We start from the raw sequence: 25,185 nt of genomic DNA on the forward strand, positions 1-25,185 counted from the left end.
GTCACCAGGCTGCAGTACTGGAATTCGGTGGCGCAATCTCAGCTCACTGCAACCTCCAATTCCCTGGTTCAAGCTATTCTGCTGCCTCAGCCTCCCGAGTGTACTGGGATTACAGGCACGTGTCACTATGCCCAGCTAATTTTTGTATTTTTAGTAGAGATGGGCTTTCACCATGTTAGCCAGGATGGTCTCAATCTCCTGACCTCATGATCCGACTGCCTTGGCCAGCCAAAGTACTGGGATTACAGGCATGAGCCACTGCGCCCAGCCTTACAAATTACATTGACTTTCAAGAAACATTACCATGCCCACTCAAGGACAGCCTCATTTAGAAAAAACATGTCTATACTTTTCTGCCCTTTGTTGAGTTGAAAGCCTCATTTCTCTCAATACCTGACTAATCTTGTTAGTAACAGTGTTTCACTTGTAACTGGTTGTCTCTCTTTTCAGAGCTTACCTTTTGTCTTCTTAAGGGTGAATAAGGACACATCCTTGTCTCCTCATTATTTTCCTTTTCTTGTTTGACAAAAAGAACAAAATGGCCCATGTTTCCTTATTTTGGTAGGAAGTTTGCTATTGAATATCTTCAGCCATCTTCCTTTCAGAAACCATAATCCCCTATATTTAGACATTTGAAGGGTGGACCTGTGGTGGTTAGGGTCCCCTGATGACTTAGGAAGTCTGCAGGACTTACATACAGCTTTGCTAGCTGTCTTACTCTGTGAGAAAACAAAAGACTCAGAATTGTAGCTTTCCTTCCAATCATTGCAGAGAAATTTTGCCTTTAGTAGTAAAACTGGTGGTTAAAAGTGTTTCCTTTTTCCCTTGTTTTCCTGGGTCCTAAGTTGCCATTGGGGTAAGTTATGGGACCTAGCTCAACCAAGACCTGGAAGCAATCCAGGAAGCAAGTATGGGATTGTACTGCAATGTCTGTTCCTACACTGGAGCAAATATATAATGAATCTTAACTTCTTTCCTCAGATACATTTAAAACACATATGAAAGTTAAATTTACTCTTGGATCATTTTGGTTAAGATAGTTTTCTCTTTTTCTAAAACCTAACTAAAATGTTTGGAATTACCATTATTTCACATTGCACGTAGAATACTGCAAAATACTACTGTGTGATCTCTTTATCCCCAGCTCTCCAAGAGCTGTGAATCATTGTGTCTTCATATTTACTTTAAAATGTGCATTTAGTGAATTTGAACTGTTAAACACTGGATTGGACATCAAGAAAGCTCAATAAATTAAATTTGCAAGAAACCGGTAGAGTGAATTTTTCATCTGTAACGGTGGTACAATTCTGTAGTGATTCAGTAAGGGGAAAAAAGTAGTAGGAAGCAGGGAACATTGGATTGGTGAAAAATTGTGAGGTAATTAAGGAACAGTGACTTCTACTTGCTTTCTCTTTTCTCTTTCCCTTGACAGCTCCTTACATTGTCCTTTGGACTTTGCGTTTTGCTATTTTTTTCTCCTCCTCCTATTCCTCTCCCTCCTGATCCTCCTCCTTCATCATCATTAATGTTGTTATTGTTATTATTTACAAAAGTTAACTGCTTTGGCAAGTGTCAGAACCTAAGCACTAGCAGCAGTGCCCTTCCTAGATTTCATTTGTGCATTAGTGGATGGCCCAAGGGATCTATAATATGGATTTAAACAGTTACAAAAAGAAGAATTTGCCCAGGGACTTTAAAAAGTCAGGCAGTCCAGTGATGGTAAAGAAAACCAGGCAGTAGATTTAAAAGAGATTCAACATACTTTGTCATGCCTTTCTCTATGCCCTTTAGTTTGATATTTGGGAACTAGTAACTTTGAGGAACTTTTAAGAGATCCTACTAGCAACGTATTTTTTGTGTTTAGCCTAGTAAGGTAGAAAACAACTATGGAAAAGATGGTTTGGTAAGGAAAATTGATAAACTGGTGTTTCGCAGTTCGAGTTCACTTTTTGTGGCCAGTGAATTTTGAGAATTACTTGTAAGGCTGCAATAAAGTAGCACTGAACTGACTCAATTGTTTAAATAACAACAACTACAACAACAAAAACTCCATGGTGTTCTAGTATTTGAGAATTCACTTTTAGAACCTTATTGGCACATGGGTAGATAAGCTACAATGCAACTGCATCGTATGCTGTAGAAGCCAGGGAGTGCTGTTTTAAACAAAAACAACAAAACTTGAAAATAAGCCTATAGGCCAGGCTTGGTGGCTTCCCAGCACTTTGAGAGGCGGGCGAATCACCCGAGGTCAGGAGTTTGAGACCAGCCTGGCTAAAGTGGTGAAACCCTGTCTCTATTTAAAAATTACAAAAATTAACTGGGTGCGGTGGCAGGCACCTGTAATCCCAGCTACTTGGGAGGCCAGGGCAGGAGAATTACTTGAACCCAGGAGGCGGAGGTTGCAGTGAGCCGAGACTGCACCATTGCACTCCAGCCTGGGTAAAAAAAGCAAAACTCTGTCTCAAAAAAAAAAAAGAAAAGAAAATAGAGCTACATTTTGACCCCTGCTCTGTCATTTACTAATTGTGTAATTGGTAAGCTCAAGCAAGTTCCTCTCAAAACCTTTGTTTTCTTACCTGTGAAATAGGAAGAAGGACTTCTGTTCATGGAGTTATTGTAGATAGTGGTTGTAAAGTACTAGGCATCATGCCTAACACAAGGTGGATACTCAATAAATGATAGTTACAAAGTCCTCTTTTTTTTTTTTTTAAAGACAGAGTCTTGCTCTGTTGGTTAGACTAGAGTGGCACGATCTTGGCTCACTGCAACCTCTTGCCCCTCGGGTTAAAGTGATTCTCCTGCCTCAGCCTCCCTAGTAGTTGGGATTACAGGCCTGTGCCACCACACCTGGTAGGGATGGGGTTTCAACATGTTGGCCAGGCTGGTCTCAAACTCCTGACCTCAGGTGATCCGCCTGCCTCAGCCTCCCAAAGTGCTGGGATTACAGGCATGAACCACTATGCCCAGCCCAAACTCCTCTTTAAGTGTTTTTTTGTTTTTGTTTTTGTTTTTTGAGACGGAGTCTCACTCTGGTGCCCAGGCTAGAGTGCAGTGGTGTGATCTCGGCTCACTGCAACCCCTGCCTCCCTGGTTCAAGCAATTCTCCTGCTTCAGCCTTCTGAGTAGCTGGGATTACAGGCGCGTGCCACCACTCCCGGCTGATTTTTGTTTTTTAGTAGAAATGGGGTTTAACTATGTTGGTCAGCCTGGTCTTGAATTCCTGACCTCGTGATCCTCCCGCCTCAGCCTCCCAAAGTGCTAGGATTACAGGCGTGAGCCACCATGTCCGGCCTCTTTAAGTTTATTTCACAGTGCTCCAAGCCAGCACCTAACTGCTACTACCACCATCACACAACTCCCAAGAGAACATTTTGATGGACATGCCATTGTAACAGATTCTAAGTTTTTACAAATGGAAGTTTGTGAAGTAATGATAAAATTCTTGCCATTATAAACAATATCTGTCCAGTAGGCAGTTGATTGTATAGGTCTGGGGCTCTGATGATAGATCTGATCTTTTAGAGAGCCAGTGGTTGTGGCAGCCAGCCTCCAGGGTGGTAAATAGTGGTTGTTGCCTCCCAATATTGCTATCTTTGTATTAGTCCCCTTATACACGAAATAGGGCTGAGCTATATTACCAGTATGATGTTGCAGAAATTATGGTGTGTGTCCTCCAAAATTAAATCACAAAAGTATTGTTCTGCTACCTTGTTCTCCCTGGGATCACTCATTCTGGGGAAAGCCAGCTGCCCTGTCATAAGGGCACTCAGGCAGCCCAGAGGAGAAATTTACGTGGCAAAGAACTGAGGTCTCCTATCAGCAGCCATGTAAATGAGCCACCTTGGAAACAGATCCTCCAGTCCCAGTCTAGGCTTCAGATGACTGTAGCTGCATAAGAGACCCTAAGCCAGAACCAGCCAGCTAAGCTGTTCCTAAATTCCTGATTCTCAAAAACTGTGTGAGATAATAAATATCTTTTTGTTGTCTTCAGCTTTTAAGTTTTAGGATAATTTGCTATGCATCACTAGATAACTAATCAGGAGTCATCAGCATATAGAATGATGATAGCCATAGTATGGATGAAGACATTCAGAAGAGTAATATAGAACAAGGAGAGGAGTGGTGATGAAATCATGGAAGACATCATATTAAAGAAGTTGGCAAAAGCATTGTAGCCCACAAATGAGAATGTGAAGGAATAATCAGAAACACAGAAAGAATGACAAGAAAATTTCAACAAGATGGATGGTTGTTAACAATATCAAATGATCAAGCATTTAATAAGGACTGAGAAAATGTTCATTGGATTTTACAAGCAAAAGAAAATCCCAATTACAGTGTATTGAAAAGTGAATTACAGACAAGGAAGTAGAAACGTTGAAATCCTACATCACTTGCCTTTCTCTACTTCTTTTCATTTTCTGCCACTCATTGTTGGCCCACTACATTGTTGGCCCAGCTAGCCAGTCACATTTCTGCCTCAGGGCCTTTGCATCTGCTGCTCCCACTACCTTTTTTCAGATGAGATCTTGCTATGTTGCCCAGGCTGGTTTTAAACTCCTGGGCCCAAATGATCCTTCCACCTCATTCTCCAGAGTAGCTGGGATTACAGGTGCATACCACCATGCCCAGCTCCTGCCACTGCCTTTAATGTTCTTTTTCCAAACAGCTGCATGGCTCCCTCCCTGATTCCTACAGATCTCTTGTTGAAATGTTACCTTAGTGAAGAGATTTTTTTTCTGCCATGTCTTATAACACAAGCAAGTATACACAACAGCACTCGCTGTTGCTCTTTCTTTACTTCATTTTTCTCCATAGCACTTACCACCAGCTCATGCCTAAAGTGGCAGCCACTGCTCATCTCTGTCCAGTTGTTGCTAGATGGACATATGTGTTCAAATTTTATGATTTTTCAAAAGAAGCTGGATTTTTAAGTACAATTAATTGTCAGTGGGCCGAGCGCAGTGGCTCACACCTATAATCTCAGTATTTTGGGAGACAAGGCAGGAGGATACTTGAGTCCAGAAGTTCTAGACCAGCTTGGACAACATAGTAAGACCTCATCTCTGCAAAATATTAAAAAATTAGCCAGGCATGGTAGCACACACCTAGTCCCAGCTGCTCAGGATGCTGAAGTGGCAGGGTCACTTGAGCCTTGAGATTGAGGCTGCAGTGAGCCATGAACACACCATTGTCCTCTAGCCTGGGTGAACAGAGAGACCCTACCTGAAAAAAATATTGTTAATAAATTTATGTTTCAAAGCACTGTGAAGGTTAAACAGACTCTTTGGTTTTTTTGTTTGTTCGTTTTTGAGACAGAGTCTCTCTCTACCACCAGGCTAGAGTGCAATGGCGCCGTCTCTACTCACTGCAACCTCTGACTCCCTGGTTCAGGCAATTCTCCTGCCTCAGCCTCCTGAGTAGCTGGGATTACAGGCACACACCACCACGCCCAGCTACTTTTTGTATTTTTAGTAGAGACAGGGTTTCACCATGTTGGCCAGGATAGTCCTGAACCCCTGACATCGTGATTTGCCTGCCTTGGCCTCCCAAAGTGGTGGGATTATAAGTGTGAGCCACCACACCCAGCCAACAGACTGTTTTAAGGGCAGTGGATAGGGTAAGGTTACTGACAAAAGATACGGAACTAGAATGGTCAGAGAGATACCACATGTAGTTAGTGTTTTAGAAACTAGGAGGAGAGCAGGGTCATGGTAGTCTCAAAAAGGAGAAAGTGATTTGCTGGTACACATCAGGTATTAAATGAAGAGCAGAAATTGATGCTAAGCTGAGTTTGTCCTTGGGATCTATCACTTGGGAAATTATTGGCAAACTTAGAGTGGGGAAGGAGTTTCAGAGGAATGGTGAGACAGAAGCAAGATGGCAGTGGGTAGAAAAAATGACTGGCAAGAAAAGAAAATGGTGACAGCAAGTATAGACTTTCTCCTTAATAAAGAGAACTTAGAAGAGAACACAGGGTCAAGTTAAGATTTAGGGGTATGGAGGTTGTTTTTCTTTTCTTTAAGGAAAACAGAGAAGACTTGAGCATGTTTCCAAGCTGAGGAGAAGTAGTCACTAGAGAGAGAGAACTAGGAGATGAGGGAATGGGACCAAGGACACAGGTGACAGCTGGATACATCATTCTCTCAGATTGGAGAAAGGAGATAAGTCTGCAGGTGAGAGAAAGTAATTGAGAAAAATCACACTAGCTAACCTCCATTTTCTTTGTGGTATAGAAGGCCAAGTTAACAGTGGAAAGGAATAGGAGAGGGAGCTGTCCAGAGCTGTTAAGTACCTGGCTGAGTCAAGTCAGTGTTGTTGCTGTCATCTCAGATATCCTTGCACTGAGCCTGTGAATGTGCTGTGGCATCCAGAGGCATGGTTTCTTACCTCCTTAAGTGTTCAGCTGCCTTTCTTTCATTTATTCCATGTATAATTACTAAACATTTAGTGTCAGGTACTGTGCTAAACATTAGAGAGATAGCATCAGACAAGAGTTAAAGCTCTCCAGGAGCTTACTGCTTAAACAGATAATAGTAACATCAAATAACCATATCATTTTAAGCAGTAGTGTTATGAAGGGAAATCAGGAGCAAAAACAGACTGTAGGGAAACCAGTTAAGAAATAGGACATGGGGTTGGATCCAAGATGACCGATTAGGAGCAGCTCAGGATTGCAGCTCCCAGTGAAAGCGCAGAGGCTGCTGCAGGTGATCCCCAGGCAAGCAGGGCCTGGAGTAGACCTCAGCAGTCCTATAGCAGAGAGGCCAGACTGTTAGAAGGAAAACTAAGAAACAGAAGGAAATAACTTCATCATCAACAAACTGGACATGCACTCAGAAACCCAATCTGAAAGTCAGCAACTACAAAGACGACAGGTGGATAAATCCACAAAGATGGGAAGAAACCAGCACCAAAAGGATGAAAACACCCGAAACCAGAACGCCTCTCCTCCTACAAGGGATCACAACTCCTCACCAGCAAGGGAACAAGGCTGGATGGAGAATGAGTGTGATAAATTGACAGAATCAGGCTTCAGAAGGTGGGTAATAAGAAATTTCTGTGAGCTAAAAGAACATGTTCTAACCCAATACAAAGAAACTAAGAACCTTGGTCCAGGCACAGTGGCTCATGTCTGTAATCCCAGCACTTCGGGAGGCCGAGGCGGGTGGATCACCAGGTCAAGAGATCAAGACCATCTTGGTCAACATGGTGAAACCCCATCTCTACTAAAAATACAAAAAATTAGCTGGGCATGGTGGCACGTGCCTATAATCCCAGCTACTCAGGAGGCTGAGGCAGGAGAATTGCCCGATCCCAGGAGGCGGAGGTTGCAGTAAGCCAAGATCGCGCCATTGCATGCCAGACTGGGTAACAAGAGCAAAACTCCATCTCAAAAATAAAAAAAATAAAAGAACCTTGAAAAAAGATTTGATGAAATGCTAACGAGAATAGACAACTTAGAGAGGAATATAAGTGAATTGATGGAGGTGAAAAACACAACACGAGAACTTCGCGAAGCATGCACAAGTTTCAACAGCCGAATTGACCAAGCAGAAGAAAGGATGTCAGAGGTCGAAGATCAACTCGAAATAAAATGAGAAGGCAAGATTAGAGGAAAAAGGGTAAAAAGGAATGAACAAAGTCTCCAAGAAATATGGGACTATGTGAAAAGACCTAATCTATGTTTGATAGGTGTACCTGAATGTGACGGAGAGAATGAATCCAAGCTGGAAAATACTCTTCAGGATATCATCCAGGAAAGCTTCCCCAACCTAGCAAGGCAGGCCAATATTCAAGTCCAGGAAATACAGAGAACCCCACAAAGATATTCCTCAAGAAGAGCAACCCCAAGGCACATAATCATCAGATTCACAAGGGTTGAAATGAAGGAGAAAATGCTAAGGGCAGCCAGAGAGAAAGGTTGGGTTACCCACAAAAGGAAGCCCATCAGACTCACAGCAGATCTCTCGGCAGAAACCCTACAAGCCAGAAGAGAGTGGGGGCTGATATTCAACATCCTTAAAGAAAAGAACTTTCAACCCAGAATTTCATATCCAGCCAAACTATGCTTCTTAAGTGAAGGAAAAATAAAATCCTTTGCAAACAAGCAAGTACTCAGAGATTTCATCACCATCAGTCCTGCTTTACAAGAGCTCCTGAAAGAGGTACTAAACATCGAAAGGAACAACCAGTACCAGCCACTCCAAAAAACATACCAAATGGTAAAGAGCAACTATGCAGTGAAGAAACTGCATCAACTAATGGGCAAAACAGCCAGCTAGCATCAACATGGCAGTATCAAATTCACACATAACAATATTAACCCTAAATGTAAATGGGCTAAATGCCCCAATCAAAAGACACAGACTGGCAAATTGGATAAAAAGCCAAACCCATTGGTGTGCTATATCCAGGAAACCCATCTCGCATGCAAGGATACATAAAGGCTCAAAATAAAGAGATGGAGGCAGCTTTACCAAGCAAATGGAGAGCAAAAAAAGCAGGAATTGCAATTCTCATCTCTGATAAAATAGACTTTAAACCAACAAAGATCAAAAGAGACAAAGAAGGACATTACATAATGGTAAAAAGATCAATGCAACAAGAAGAGCTAACAATCCTAAATATATATGCACCCAATACAGGAGCACCCAGATAAATAAAGCAAGTTCTTAATGACTTACAAAGAGACTTAGACATCAACACCCCATTGTCAATATTAGACAGATCAATGAGACAGAACATTAACAAGGATATCCAGGACTTGAACTCAGACCTGGACCAAGCAAACCTAATAGCCATTTACAGAACTCTCCACCCCAAATCCACAGAATATATATTCTTCTCAGCACCACATAGCACCTACTCTAAAATTGACCACATAATTGGAAGTAAATCACTCCTCAGCAAATGCAACAGAACGGAAATTGTAACAAACAGCCTCTCAGACCATAGTGCAATCAAGTTAGAACTCAGAATTCAGAAACTAACTCAGAACCGCACAGCTTCATGGAAACTGAACAACTGGCTCTTGAATGTTGACTGGATAAGCAATGAAAGGAAGGCCGAAATAAAGATGTTCTTCGAAACCAATGAGAACGAAGACACAACATGCCAGAATCTCTGGGACACATTTAAAGCAGTCTCTAGAGCAAAATATATAGCAATAAATGCCCACATGAGAAGCAAGAAGAGATGTAGTATTGACACCCTGCCATCAAAACTGAAAGAGCTAGAGGAGCAAGATCAAAAAAACTCAAAACCTAGCAGAAGACAAGAAATAACTAAGATCAGAGCAGAACTGAAGGAGATAGAGACACAAAAAACCCTTAAAAAAATCGATAAATCCAGGAGCTGGTTTTTCAAAAAGATCAACAAAATAGACCACTAGCCAGATTAATAAAAAAGAAAAGAGAATAATCAAATAGATGCAATAAAAAAATGATAAAGGGGATATCACCACAGATTCCACAGAAATTCAAACAATCATCAGAGATTATTACAAACAACTCTATGCACATAAACTAGTAAACCTGGAAGAAATGAATAAATCCCTGGACACTTGCATCCTCTCAAGCCTAAACCTTCCTGGTCTGAAGTTGAGGCAGCAATTAAGAGCCTACCACCCAAAAAAAGCCCAGGTCCAGATGGGTTCACAGCCGAATTCTACCAGACATACAAAGAGGAGCTGGTACCATTCCTTCTGAAACTATTCCAAACAATCCAAAAAGAGGGAATCCTTTCCAAATCATTTTATGAGACCAACGTCATCCTGATACCAAAACCCGGCAGAGACTCAGCAAGAAAAGAAAACTTCAGGCCAATATCCATGATGTACATAGATGCAAAAATCTTCAATAAAATACTGGCAAGCCGGTTGCAACAGCACATCAAAAAGCTTATCCATCATGATCAAGTAGGATTCATCCCAGGGATGCAAGGCTGGTTCAACATACGCAAATCTATAAATGTAATTTACCACATAAACAGATCCAAAGACAAAAACCACATGATTATCTCAATTGATGCAGAGAAGGCCTTTGACAAAATTCAACAGCCCTTTATGCTAAAAACCCTCAATAAACTAGGTATTGACGGAATGTATCTCAAAATAATAAAAGCTATTTATGACAAACCAACAGCCAATATCGTACTGAATGGGCCAAAACTGGAAGCATTCTCTTTGAAATCTGGCACTAAACAAGGATGCCCTCTCTCACCACTTCTATTCAGTATAGTACTGGAAGTTCTAGCCAGAGCAGTCAGGCAAGAAAAAGAAATAAAGGGTATTCAAATAGGAAAGGAGGAAGTCAAATTGTCTCTATTTGCAGACGACATGATAGTATATCTAGAAGACCCCATTGTCTCAGCCCAAAATCTCCTGAAACTGGTAAGCAATTGATAAGCAAAGTCTCAGGATACAAAATCAATGTGCAAAAATCACAAGCATTCCTATACACCAATAATAGACTGAAAGAGAGCCAAATCAAGAATGAACTGCCATTCACAATTGCTACAAAGAGAATGAAATACCTAGGAATACAACTAACAAGGGACGTAAAGGACCTCTTCAAGGAGAACTACAAGCCACTGTTCAATGAAATAAGAGAGGACACAAACAGATGGAGAAACATTCCATGTTCATGGTTAGGAAGAATCAATATCATGAAAATGGACATACTGCCCAAAGTAATTTACAGATTCAACGCTATCCCCATCAAGCTACCAATGACCTTCTTTACAGAACTGGAAAAAAAAATCTTAAACTTCATCTGGAACCAAAAGACAGCCCGCATAGCCAAGTCAATTCTAAGCAAAAAGAACAAAGCGGGAGGCATCATGCTACCGGTCTTCAAACTATACTACAGGGCCGGGCGCGATGGCTCAAGCCTGTAATCCCAGCACTTTGGGAGGCCAAGGCAGGTGGATCACGAGGTCAAGAGATCAAGACCATCCTGGTCAACATGGTGAAACCCCATCTCTACTAAAAATACAAAAAATTAGCTGGGCATGGTGGCACATGCCTGTAATCCTAGCTACTCGGGAGGCTGACGCAGGAGAATTGCCTGAGCCCAGGAGGCGGAGGTTGCGGTGAGCCAAGATCGCATCATTGCACTCCAGCCTGGGTAATAAGAGTGAAACTCTGTCTCAAAAAAAAAAAAAAACTATACTACAGGGCTACAGTAATCAAAACAGCATGGTACTGGTACCAAAACAGAGATATAGACCAATGGAACAGAACAGAGGCCTCAGAGGCAACGCAACATATCTACAACCATCCGATCTTTGACAAACCTGACAAAAACAAGCAATGGGGAAAGGATTCCCTGTTTAATAAATGGTGTTGGGAAAACTGGCTAGCCATGTGCAGAAAGCAGAAACTAGACCTGTTCCTGACACCTTACACTAAAATTAACTCCAGATAGATTAAATACTTAAACATAAGACCTAACACCATGAAAACTTTAGAAGAAAATCTAGGCAAAACCATTCAGGACATAGGCATAGGCAAGGACTTCATGACCAAAACACCAAAAGCATTGGCAATAAAAGCCAAAATAGAGAAATGGAGCCTAATCAAACTCCACAGCTTCTGCACGGCAAAAGAAACAAACAGTCATTAGAGTGAATCGGCAACCAACAGAATGGGAAAACATTTTTGCAGTCTACCCATCTGACAAAAGGCTGATATCCAGAATTTACAAAGAACTAAAACAGATTTACAAGAACAAAACAAACAAGCCCATTCAAAAGTGAGCAAAGGATATGAACAGACACTTTACCAAAGAAGACATACATGAGGCCAACAAACATATGAAAAAATGCTCATCATCACTGGTCATTAGAGAAATGCAAATCAAAACTACATTGAGATACCATCTCACGCTAGTTAGAATGGTGATCATTAAAAAATCTGGAGACAACAGATGCTGGAGAGGATGTGGAGAAATAGGAACACTTTTACACTGTTGGTGGGAGTATAAATTAGTTCAACCATTGTGGAAGACAGTGTGGCAATTCCTCAGGGACCTAGAAATAGAAATTCCATTTGACCCAGCAATCCCATTACTATATATCCAAAGGATTATAAATCGTTCTACTATAAGGACATATGCACACGAATGTTCATTGCAGCACAATTTACAATAACAGAGACCTGGAACCAACCCAAATGCCCATCGATGATAGACTGGACAGGGAAAATGTGGCACATATACACCATGGAATATTATGCAGCCATCAAAAACGATGAGTTCGTGTCCTTTTTAGGGACATAGATGAACCTGGAGACCATCATTCTCAGCAAACTGACACAAGAACAGAAAATGAAATACCGCATGTTCTCACTCATAGGCGGGTGTTGAACAATGAGAACACATGGACACTGGGAGGGCAGCATCACACACTGGGGTCTGTTGGGGGGAAATAGGGGAGGGACAGTGGGGGGTGGGGAGTAAGGGAGAGATAGCATGGGGAGAAATGCCAGATATAGGTTAGGGGAGGAAGGCAGCAAATCACACTGGCATGTGTGTACCCATGCAACAATCTTGCATGTTCTTCACATGTATCCCAAAACCTAAAATGCAATTAAATAAAAAAAAGAAATAGGACATGGGACTAGGTTGGTTAGGGAGGAAAGAAAAGCCAAAAGGAGGTTGATAGCCTAGAAAAAGTTGAGGAATCAGGATGAGGAGTCTCCCTTGTCTTGAAGAGGGAGTGAACACACAGGAATTACAAGGAGAAGGAGTTGTAATCAGAAAGTAAGAGTTTAGTTTCTGAAATTAAGACCATTAAGAACACATGCCTTCCAGAGGGACCCTGTGAATTCAAAGTTTAAAAGGAGAAAAGGTCTTTAAAGACTAAGAGGATGAGAAATTTTGAGACAAAGTTGTTGGATTTTCATCTGTATGAACACTGAAATATCTTTTTTTCCCTTTTATTTATTTATTTATTTATTTGAGACGAAGTTTCACTCTTGTTGCCCAGGCTGGAGTGCAACGGCACGATCTCAGCTCACTGCAACCTCCGCCTCCCAGGTTGAAGCAATTCTCCTGCCTCAGCCTCCCAAGTAGCTGGGATTGCAAGCATGCACCACCATGCCCAGCTAGTTTTGTATTTTTAGTAGAGATGGTGTTTCTCCATGTTGGCCAGGTTGGTCTCGAACTCATGACCTCAGGTGATCCGCTTGCCTCAGCTTCCCAAAGTACTGGGATTATAGACGTGAGCCACCATGCCTGGCCACACTGCAATATTTTAAGATTATAGTAGGATTAGGAAAAGAAGAGAAGATTGGACAAAATAAGGAGTAAATAAAAGAGTGACAAGGATATCAGAAGGTAACAGCACCAAAGAACAGAAGATGACCTTAGCCTCAAAGATGCATTGCTGAGCGTGAAAGACAAATGGTCTGAAAGCAGGGTTTGACACTTTGACCAATGCTTGAAAGCCTAATTTGCATTTCTTCTGCAGGTGTGTTTTTAAATACCTGGGAAGTCATTTGTTGAATCATGCAAATGAAATTATTTTTCAAATGCTGAACAGTTTTTCTGAGTTAATCTCCTTTTATTTTGTTTTTTTCCTAACTATTGGGTGCCATGTCTTGGTTACTAAGAGACATGACCAACATGTCTATAGTAACCAAGACATCCAGCATTTTAAATACTGAGAAAGAACTTTTCAGGTCATTTACTTTTGGGGCCAGATAGCTTTTAAATTTTCCATTTTGAAAAAGTATTTAAATCTAGAGTTTAGGGCTACAGAACCGGGAAGCTTTGTCGATTCAGTCTGTAAGGGAACTGGATTCCTTTGAGCTGAGGCAGTTTCTCCTGTCTTTGGAGGAGGACCTTCCCAAAATCAAAACTTCCCACCACTGTCAGTCACCAGAAGGACTAGGGTCAGTTGTGTATTGGGAAGTTGCTTGAGACCAGTTCCTTTCCTGGGCACCTAGGTTTTCTCTTTTCTGTTTTTGTTTGGGGGTAAGGGAGGTGACGGTTATTTTTGGATGGTGGCTGGAGGCAAGACTGAGGCTGAGCTTTGCTAAGGTGGCTGGCTGCACAGAGGGAGACAAGAAGAGAGCAGTGGTGTCATGAGAAGATCTGGGTCTTAGCTCAAACTCAGAGGTGTTTTTTAGCAATGCTGCTTGGTGTTAGCCAAGAATGGTGGCTACCTGGAGGAATGAGATAGTGTGTGTTATTTTCAAAGGTATTTAGAAGTCAAAATTATTTTAGATCTGTGTTTGGTCTCAAGACATGGTGAATTAAGTCCACCTGCTTCCATTTGGAGCCCTGCCTTAGACTCCCTAAAGGCCCTAAAGGCTCTGATCTGTCATGATTTCGTAGTACTTTAAAACTCAAACCAAAAGCTAAAAACATTAAATCCCTGAAAGGAGGTCAAGTGAGTGTGTGGCCAGACAGCACCTAAAAAGAAAAGTCTTTTGGTCTTAGAAAAGACTGAAGGGGAACCAAGGAGGGGGTAGGCATCCACTTCCTTTCCCATGTAAGCTTTTTGCCTTCCTTTCATGGTCTTCCTAACTTTTCATTTCTACACCTAGTTTTTGATATTATTAAAGCACATTTAAAATCCAAGAAATTTTACTAAAGGAAAAAGAAGTAATCTTAAGAGACAGCATGAAAGTATTTGCCTCACTGGAATAGTTTGCATTTTTCCCCACTAGACCTGAACTTTGTCTTCAGGATTCTCTGAAAAATAGAACAAATGGCCGGACACAGTGGCTTACGCCTGTAATCCAGGCACTTTGGGAGGCTGAGGTGGGTGGATCACCTGATGTCAGGAGTTCGAGCCCAGCCTGGCCAACATGGTGAAATCCTATCTTTACTAAAAATACAAAAAAATTAGCTAGGCATGGTGGTGGGCACCTGTAATTCCAGCTACTTGGAAGGCTGAGGCAGGAGAATCTTTTGAACCCAGGAGGCAGAGGTTGCAGTGAGCTGAGACCGCACCATTGCACTCCAGGCTGTGCAGCAGCACAGGACTCCATCTCAAAAAAAAAAAAAAGAAAGAAAGAAAAAGAAAAATAGAACAGACATCACACCAAGCTTTGCAGTGAAATCCTACCTTTGTTCTCTTCAGATGAACTGACCAGCAGTGTTTTTAACTGCTAGTTGTTTCATACTGTTATTTAGCAATATGTCCTGTTGTAGTAACATCTAACACGGAATAAAGGGTTAAAGTGCTGCCCAGAGTATCAGATGACATGGGGGCTTAAGCCTGGCCCTGCTGCTAACTAGCTATGTGATTTTAGGGTAAATCAGTAAATTCTCTGGGCTTCAGTTGATATATCAGATTCTCTCTTGCAAGCTAGGAAATGATTTTTTTTTTTTGAGATAAAGTCTCACTCTTGCCCAGGCTGGAGTGCAGTGACACGATCTCCACTCACTGCAACATCTGCCTCCCGGGTTCAAGCGATTCTCCTGCCTCAGCCTCCTGAGTAACTGGGACTACAGCCACCCACCACCACACCCAGCTAATTTTTTTATTTTTAGTAGAGATGGGGTTTCACCATGTTGGCCAGGCGGGTCTCAAACTCCTGACCTCAAGTAATCCACCCACCTATGCCTCCCAAAGTGCTGGAATTACAGGCATGAGCCACCGCACCCAGCCAGAAATGAATTTTAACTGTCATAAGTAAAATATTTATCAGAAAGCTGTCAGACATCCTAATGGATGGGAGGCTAGAGGACCAAACTTAGAGAACAGATGTATGAAAGGAAAATAAATCTCAAAATCATCCCCCAAATCATCACCAAGCCAAAGGGAAAAGTCAAGCTGGGAGGTGCTTAGGGCAAACCTGACTCCTATTCTATTCCTAAAAAAGATAGCTACCAAGATTTTTAAAAGCTACATAGCTCCCTCACAAGGAATTTCCTTGTGGACAAACGAGAGACAAAACTCAAAGATATCCCTCCTCTGCTCAGTGGCATAAATGCATACCTGATTGCCTTCTTTGGAAAGGTGAATCAGAAACTCAAAAGAATGCAACCATTTGTCTTTTATCTACCTGTGACCTGGAAGTCCCCTCCCTGCTTCAAGTTGTCTTGCCTTTCCTGACAGAACCAGTGTACATTTTTCATATGTTGATTGATGTCTCATGTCTCCATAAAATGTATAAAACCAAGCTGTGCCCCTACCACATTGGGCACATGTCGTCAGGACCCCTGAGGCTGTGTCACGGGGCATTTTTAACTTTGGCAAAATAAACTTCCTAAATATACTGAGACCTGTCTCAGATATTTGGGGTTCACAGGAAAGAGCTGGGGTCATTCAGGAAAGACCAGGGAGCAGGAGCAGACTGGCCCATACCTCAGCACTCTCCCCGTGTATCCAAAGCAGTAGGAATAATGGGATATGGTCCCAGGGGAGTTTCCACAGGAGATTTGGAGTCCAAGGGGAGAGTTTCCAACTGTCCAGATGCAAGCCACATTCCAGCTTCCTACAAACCCCCTTACAGTTCCAGAGTGGGAGGCCACCGAAACCATATTTGAATGGATTCCCCAAAAGGAGAGTAGGATGATGGTGAAAAAGAGAAATCTATTGCTGAACAGCCAAAAACAGCAAATGTCAAAGCAGATGTGCCCATCTGTAAAAACTGGAAAGTTGAATTGTATGACCAGTGGTAAAATTATTGATTTTAAATTATGTTTCTATCAGACATTTCTAAGATGCACAAGGTTAGGGAAAAAATAGAATAACAAGATCTTATCAGTAAGTGAAACATTCAAAATGAACAGAACGAGTAATTTTGGTTTTTTGTTTTGTTTTGGCCTTCCATTTAGGGTCGGTAGTGAAAAGACCACAAAGTTTCATCCTGATTGGAATTTGTCTCTCAGTCTTGAACAAACAGATTCTTTTCCCCCCTTCAGTTGTAGGAAAGGGGAAAAACAAATAGCTGCATCTGAGTATAGTTGTGCTGGGCATTGTGCAACAGAGTTCAAGTGGAAGATTAGGAGGAACTAAGTCTGATGGTTATTGTTAATGAGTAAGAACCAGAGTCCTAAGCTCTTCTCTGCTTTGGCCAGTAATTGGTCTACTCATGTGGTCCAGTCTCTGCTTGTCTGCTGATAAGGAGAGAAATAATCCTGACACTTGGATTCAGAGGCATGTGTCTGGGAAGTTAATGCCCTCAGGGAGAGAGTTCCAGGTATGGCTGAGCATTCTAATATTAAATGTTTGGTCATGTTGCAGGAGTAGGGTGAGAATATTTAATTACAGAAAACAGTATGATATTTGGGTTTGGATTTTCTCCTGTTGTATTCTAAATTCTTTAGTATTACAGAGTCACATTTTCTTCACTACCTAGAGGTGTAATTTTGATTTTTGCAGCCAGGTTGAGTACATCAAGGCACAATTACTTTTTCCTTCCTGTTTTGGGGGTTTGGCCAAATTTTTTCTATTAGGCATTAGTGTTGATAGTTGTGTAGTTCCTTGACCTCTGGTCTGATATTTAAAACTTTTTATTATGAAATTCTCTGTCTGTGTGATGTGGTCATATTAAGTGGGAACATGAATTCCTTTCCATGTAGTGGGGTTGACAGAAGCTGTCCTAGCACCTTGAATCTGAAAATTAAACAACTAAGCAGAAAAGCTTATCAGGAGGGGAAGAATATTGGGAGGGTACAATGTATTTGAACGATTCCACTAGATGAGTATTCAAGACAAAAGCATGAGTTCAGATTATGTGTATAGTACTTGAATTTAACGTAAATACCAACCGGCTCACCTTGTGCAGTAATATTGCATGCAGTCAATAATACACAATGATTTGCCTACAAATTTTGGCTTCAAGCAGAAATGCCAAACCTACTCCAGAGTTTTGCATTACAAACATTACGAACTTTTAAATCTGCTTCGTTCATTTTAGTATTAAGAGCATAACATCTACTTTCTGCAACTTGATTTCTCATAGTCAATGAGCCATTTCTTCTTATGTGTGTTGCATGTAAAACAGAAGAATTTCTGGCCAACTGACATTCAGCAGTTAGGCCAGGTGTGTTGTTGCTTTGTTTTGCTTCCTTGACCTTCCTGCTGGTCATGGATGATCACCCTGGTCACATTCCTCAAAGATTATTTCAACCTCAGAATAGTTAAATATTTTCTTCCCTTAGTTGACCTTTTCCTCCACACTTTGCCTGAGAAAAAAACTACCAGTTAACAAATGTCATACTTTAGGAAATGATTTTGATCAGAAGGGATTGGCACAGAATACTTCCCCAAATATATTTAAACCCAAATGCTCTTTCCTCCATTTTTTGAGACTGAGATGCCACTGTCATTTCCAACAGATACTACAATTTGCTCACTGTCCAGCCCAACTGAATTCATCTCTCAGACATGTTCTTTATCCCCCTCAGTATAGTCTTTCTGTTTGTGGCTTTGCTGGGAAGGTGGTGGGGAAAATAAGAGTTGGAATCTGAATGGATTTCAGTATTCTTCTCTTACTCCTATATTCTATTTAGTTGTTTGTTTGTTTGTTTGTTTGTTTGTTTGTTTTTAGAGACCCAGGCTGGAGTGCAATGGCCCCATCTGAGCTCACTGCAACCTCCGCCTACAGGATTCAAGCAATTCTCCTGCCTCAGCCTCCCAAGTAGCTGGAGCTACAGGCACCTGCGACCACTCCCAGCTAATTTTTTGTATTTTTAGTAGAATTTTTTCAATTTTTAGTTTCACCATGTTAGCCAGGATGGTCCTGATCTCCTGACCTCACGATCCATCTGCCTTGGCCTCCCAAAGTGCTGGGATTACAGACGTTAGCTACCGTGCCTGGCTTTTTTTTTTTTTTTTTTTAAATGAAGTTTTTACTCTGTTGCCCAGGCTGGAGTCCAATGGCATGATCTTAGCTCACAGCAAACTCCACCTCCCAAATTCAAGCAATTCTCTTGCCTCAGCCTCCCGAGTAGCTGGGATTACAAGTGTGTACCACCATACCTTGCTAATTTTTGTATTTTTAGTAGAGACGGGGTTTCGCCACGATGGTCAGGCTGGTCTCAAACTCCTGGCCTCAAGTAATCTGCCCTCCTTGGCCTCCCAAAGTGCTTGGATTACAGGCATGAGCCACCACACTCAGTCTCTGTACTCTACTTTTAAATTATATTCTGTTGAAAAGGTGTGTAGGGAAGACACCGTATTTCATTCATCAAAAACTATATCATAAAATGAAAACATGGTAGAGGATTCAGAGCATGAGCTTTCAAGTCAAATCTTGATTTGAATCCTTGCCCCAAGGCTTACTAGCTGTATGATTGATTTTAGACAAGTAACTTATGATTTCTGAGTCCCTCAGTCTCTTACATGTATTTTGGGGGTAAAAATAGTACCTACTTTGGGATAACACTGGGAGAAATGCCTGATGTAGGTGATGGGGGGATGGAGACAGCGAACTACTATGGCTTGTGTGTACCTATGCAACAATCCTGCAAGATCTGCACATGTACCTCAGAACTTAAAGTACAATAAATAAAATAGTACCTATTTCATAGAATTGTTAGGAAAGTTAAATGAAGTAATGTAAAGTGCACCTAGCATACAGTAGATACCTAGTTGAGTTAACTAATATTAGCTCATTTTATACATGTATATACACACACACACATTCATAACCAGGGATGACTTTCCCCTTGTTGATCAAGCAATCTTATGGCAAAGAGAAGCATAGATGTTCTTAAGTTATAAAGACTCTGGAGAACTTCACTGTCACGAGTACTCTATTAGAAAGGTGATCCTGTCATTTTTGTATCAAGCAGCTAATTGTTCTCTTTTTGATCTCAAGACAATAGTATTCTCTTTATCTCATTTATTCCTTATGTAGGGGTTTCTAAATCCTTTAGGGTTGTATTTAACTTAGGCATCAGTAATCACATACAAATGACTTCATAAAGTTTACTGCAGTTCTGTTTCTGGGCCACATTCTACAGAACTAGTCAATTCAGAAAATATGAAAAAGTTTTCACCTACCTTTCTAAAGAACAGATTTTTTTTTTTTTTTAAAGACAGAATCTCACTCTCTTGCCCAGGCTGGAGTGCAGTGGCACAGTCTTGGCTCACTGCAACCTCCAACTCTTGGGTTCAAGCAGTTCTCAAAGTGCTAGGAATACAGGCATGAGCCACTGTGCCCAGCAAGAACAGATTTTTTTTTTCTTTTTTGAGACAGAGTCTTGCTCTGTCACCCAGGCTGGAGTACAGTGGTGCAATCTCAGCTCACTGCAACCTCCACCTTCCGGGTTCAAGCAATTCTCCTGCCTCAGCCTCCGGAGTAGCTGTGATTACAGGTGCCTGCCACCACACCCAGCTAATTTAATAGAAATGGGGTTTCACCATGTTGCCCAGGCTGGTCTCCAACTCCTGAGCTCAAGCAATCCACCCACTTTGGCCTCCCAGAGTGCTAGGATTACAGGTGTGAGCCTGTGCGCCCAGCCAAGAACAGACTTTTAATTAGACGATTGACAACTCCAGTTGACAAATTCAACTTCAATTGAATTTTTAGGCAGCTGCTTCAGAAAGACATATTTACGTAATAAATCTCTTACTATTCTGGCAAGATATACCAACCTTTTACCTTACACAAAAGTATACATGATTAAATTTACATATAATTTTCTTCATATGTAAATAAAGCATTTAATTTTCAAGCAGAACTTTATCTACCTAAACTCTGGTGGTAGTTGTAAATTTTGTTTTATCACTTCCGTGCTATGAATTTTTTTCCCTTATAAGAGATTTTTGTAATCAGCCACACACTTATTTCTGGTCCCCTTGTGACCAACAGAATGTCACTTTTTTGATAACCCAGGAGTCGTAGCCTGGGGCCACAGAATAAAGAGGATTGATTGTACCATCCAGATTGTTTGCCATGACTCTCTGGGAGCCCATATCGCACCTATTATAATAGTATTAAATAGTAGTCTTGGGCCAGGTGCAGTGGCTCATGCCTGTATTCCCAGCACTTTGGGAGGCCAAGGCAGATGGATCCCTTGAGGTCAGGAGTTCAAGATCAGCCTGGGCAACATGGCGAAACCCCGTCTCTACTAAAAATACAAAAATTAGCTGGGTAGGGCCAGGCATGGTGGCTCACGCCTGTAATCCCAACACTTTGGGAGGCTGAGGCAGGCAGATCACAAGGACAGGAGTTCAAGTCCAACCTGGCCAACATGGTGAAACCCTCGTCTCTACTAAAAATACAAAAATTGGCCAGGTGTGGTGGGGAGTGCCTGCAGTGCCAGCTACTTGGGAGGTTGAGGCAGGAGAATCACTTGAACCCAGGAGGTGGAGGTTGCAGTGAGCCAAGATTGTGCCGTTACACTCCAGCCTGGGCGACAGAGGGAGACTCCATCTCAAAAAAAAAAAATTAGCTGAGTATGGTGGTGTATGCCCATAGTCCCAGCTACTGGAGAATCTGAGGCATGAGAATCATCTGAGTCTGGGAGGCAAAGATTGCAGTGAGCTGAGATCTCACCATTGCACTCCAGCATGGGTGACAGAGCAAGACTCCATCTCAAAAAAAAAATAGTAGTGTCCTGGCCTACCTCAGTCTGCTGTGCATTTGGTTCCATCAGAAAAGTTTGTTGACATTTGTGTTTCAAATTGGAAAGCCTCTTTTCCCTTATACTATATGTGAGTTTGACTCCTGGCATTTCTTTGATAATCAGGACTTTTTGGAGTCCAGGTGGCTTTAAATTAACCGATGGCCCTTGTCCAGTTCCTTAACCCTTACCTTGAGAAGCACTACATACATTTTAAAGAACACATTTAGGTATCCTTTAAAGGAGGAATGTACTTAGATATGTTTTAAAGCATAAGCAACAAATGTATCTATAAAGAACAGTATTACAGAACTCCAAACACCAGGAAGTTCTTAAAATAGTGTTTGTCAAAGAGAAACTACCTCTGTGTCACAAAAGGAATGACTGAAGTATGTTCAGTTGTTTTAAACTGTTCAACAAATATACACACTTCCTTTGTACATGTAGAGAACTGCTTTGTTTACTGGAAACCAGAGTGTCCAAAGCTGTTACTTTGCCTGGTGAATAGGTAGAATATTTAGCCTTTATTTTAAAAATATTTTCATTTAGTAAAGCAGCAGTTGCTGTGTTGGCAGAAGTGTGAATTTCATTTCCTGTCTGTGGTGTAGCCCACTCATCCTGTCACTCAGACATTTTGTTTTAAGTTGTTCCTGTAATGTGAGTGGAACAGTGTGACCCCACAGTAGGGTGGCATGTGAACACCACGGATGTGGTAACAAGAGACAAGGCTTGTGTAACAGACCACAAGAGAGCAATGCTTTATTTAAAAATGAAAACAAAACAAAATCAAGGCACCCTCACCCCCAGCCAGCATGCAAATTTTTAAAGTGACATCTGTGGATTCTTTTGTTTTTAGAAGACATGCTTCAGTCTATTTGGCAGATTAACTCAAAAGTTTTATTAGCTTTATGGACTTTATTAAATGATAAAATTGAATCAGTGTCTGATAACATTATAGAGGTGATTTAATTTCATTTGTTAATCTATTATCAGACATTTTAAAGTCCATTAATCTGCCACATACATTGAGTTCTATATTGATTATTTTTACATGTGAGACTTGTCCTAATTACAATTTTTGCTACAGTTGCAGGACAGTGTCATACAGTGTGGAAAAAACGTGGGATAAATTCATTCATCCATCACATATTGTTTAAGCAGCTAATATGCCTTACACTATTTCTAGTGCTGAAGCTACAGTGATGTGCAAAATTAAGTCCTTGTTCTCATGGAGCTTCTATTCTACTATAGGAAGGTAACCACAAGTATACATGTGAATAAATACAATTTTAGTTTATGATAAATATTCTGAAAAAAACAAAACAGAACAACAGGCTAGAGTATGATTGGAATTGGGGGAAGGAGCAGTGATATTGGAGCTGAGACTTACATAGTGACCAGCCACAAGAAAAGTATTCCAAGTAGAGAACAGAAGGCACAAAGGCCCCCAAACATTGAAGAAAGAGAAAGAAGGATCGTAGATCATGGTAAACAAAAGGGGAGAAGATGTAAGATCAGAGGAGCAGCTCCCTATAGGGTGTTACAGGGCCTTGAAGAGCAAGCTAAAAGACTGGTTTTTTATTTATAAGTACAAAAGGAAACCTTTGAGGAGTTTTAAGCAGGGAAGTGACACTGTATGATCTATCTATATGTTTTTTTGTTTGTTTGTTTGAGATGGAGTTTCGCTTTTGTTACCCAGGCTGGAGTACAATGGCGCGATCTCGGGTCACCGCAACCTCCGCCTCCTGGGTTCAGGCAATTCTCCTGCCTCAGCCTCCTGAGTAGCTGGGATTACAGGCATGCACCACCATGCCCAGCTAATTTTTTTGTATTTTTAGTAGAGACGGGGTTTCACCATGTTGACCAGGATGGTCTCGATCTCTTGACCTTGTGATCCACCCGCCTCAGCCTCCCAGAGTGCTGGGATTACAGGCGTGAGCCACCGCGCCCGACCGATCTATATGTTTTTTAAGTCACTCTAGTTGCTCTTTGGTGAGTAGGTAATGGAGGGCAGAAGTGATTGCAGATAGACCTGTTAAGTTTTTTGCTGATACAGCGCCTGGGGTTTGTTTCACTGTCGGGGGCAAGGTAGAATGGGTGAGGATATACAAAAGAAACAAAATTTGCCACAAATCAAAGCTCAAATATGATGGGAACATAGAGGTTTATTATAGTATTTCCTCTACTTTTGTATATGTTTGAAATTTTCTGTAATAAAAAGCTTTTTTAAGAAAAACTTTTTAAATAGTGGTCCAAGTAAGGAATTATAGTGCCATGGACCAATGTGATAGTGGTGATAGGGATAAGTGGGCAGATTCAAGATGTATTTGAAAGTAAAGCTCACAGGATTTGCTAATGGATTAGATATATATTATAGGAAGGAAAGACACTAAGAAAGACTATTAAGTGTTTTGCCTAAACAACTGGGAGAATAAGGCTGGAGAATGAGGCTAGAGATTGACTTGAGGGTAGAGGAGCTCAAGAATTTAGTTTTGGCAACATGAATTTAGCATGCCAATTAGATTTCTGAGTGGAAATATTGAGTAGACAATGTCATTTACAATCCGTTATAACCTTTAATAGCAGTACTGTACTCACAAGCAATTTGGAATCCTCTGTTATGTATTTCTAAACTTGGCCATTTGTGACTTAAGTTCTGTTCTTTTAGATTCTGTGAGAACCTTGATGGGTAACTTGAAAGACTTATTTAGTCTATTGATAAGGAATAATTTAGATTTATTTTCTGGTTGTTTGTGGATATCCACTCATTTTTGTGTTGGTCTTTTTTTTTTTTTTTTTTTTTTTGAGATGGAGTCTCACACTGTCGCCAAGCTGGAGTGCAGTGGTGCAATCTTGGCTCACTACAACCTCCGCCTCCCAGGTTCAGGGGATTCTCCTGCCTCGGCCTCCCAAGTAGCTGAGACTGCAGGTGCATGCCACCACACCAGGCTAATTTTTTGTATTTTTAGTAGAGATGGGGTTTCACCATCTTAGCCAGGATGGTCTCGATCTCCTGATCTTGTGATCAGCCCACGTCGGCCTCCCAAAGTGCTGGGATTACAAGTGTGAGCCACTGTGCCTGGCCTTTTTTTTTTTAAAGAGACAGAGGTTTGCTCTGTCACCCCAGCTGGAGTACAATGGTGCCATCATAACTTACTATAATCTCAAACTCCTAGGTTCAAGGGATCCTCCCACCTCACCCTCCTGAATAGCTAGGACTACAGGTGTGTGATACCACACCCAGCTAATTTTTATTTTATTTTATTTTATTTATTTATTTTTTTGAGAGAAGGAAAGAAAAAAAAATGAGTAATGGAGAGGAAGAAAGAGGAAGAGAAAGAGGGAGGGTGAACAGAAATATTGCTTTATTCTGAAAAAAAAATGGGTATTAATAATGGCCAATCAGTGTTTCATTTAAATCTATGAGTAGGTGTGATGTGGTATTGACAAGAATGTATATTTTGTGTATTTGAAGTGGAGAGCTCTATAAATATTTATTAAGTTTACTTGTTCCAGATCTGAGTTCGAGTCCTTGATATCCTTATTAATTTTCTGTCTTATTGAGTCTAAGTCTCTATGTATCTGGGTGTTAGGATCGCTAGCTCTTGTTGTTGCATTGATCCTTTTACCACTATATCTTTGTTGCTTT

General features: G+C 41.2%; 1 protein-coding gene across 15 annotated transcripts in view; it reads left to right on the forward strand.

The window, feature by feature from the left end:
- Positions 1-25,185, forward strand: part of SSH2 (slingshot protein phosphatase 2) — a 306,939-nt gene that overhangs the window by 198,712 nt on the left and 83,042 nt on the right. Inside the window, exon 3 of one of the 15 annotated variants that reach the window (XM_078373912.1) lies at positions 22,624-22,791. The exons of the other annotated variants lie outside the window; for them this stretch is intronic. Within the exon in view, the coding sequence (XP_078230038.1) occupies positions 22,703-22,791 (89 nt within the window). The 5' untranslated portion in view covers positions 22,624-22,702. The remainder of the gene's footprint in view (positions 1-22,623; positions 22,792-25,185) is intronic. 15 annotated transcript variants of the gene reach the window in all.

This window comes from Callithrix jacchus, chromosome 5 (assembly GCF_049354715.1).
Source record: "Callithrix jacchus isolate 240 chromosome 5, calJac240_pri, whole genome shotgun sequence".
Taxonomy (NCBI): Eukaryota; Metazoa; Chordata; class Mammalia; order Primates; family Cebidae; genus Callithrix; species Callithrix jacchus.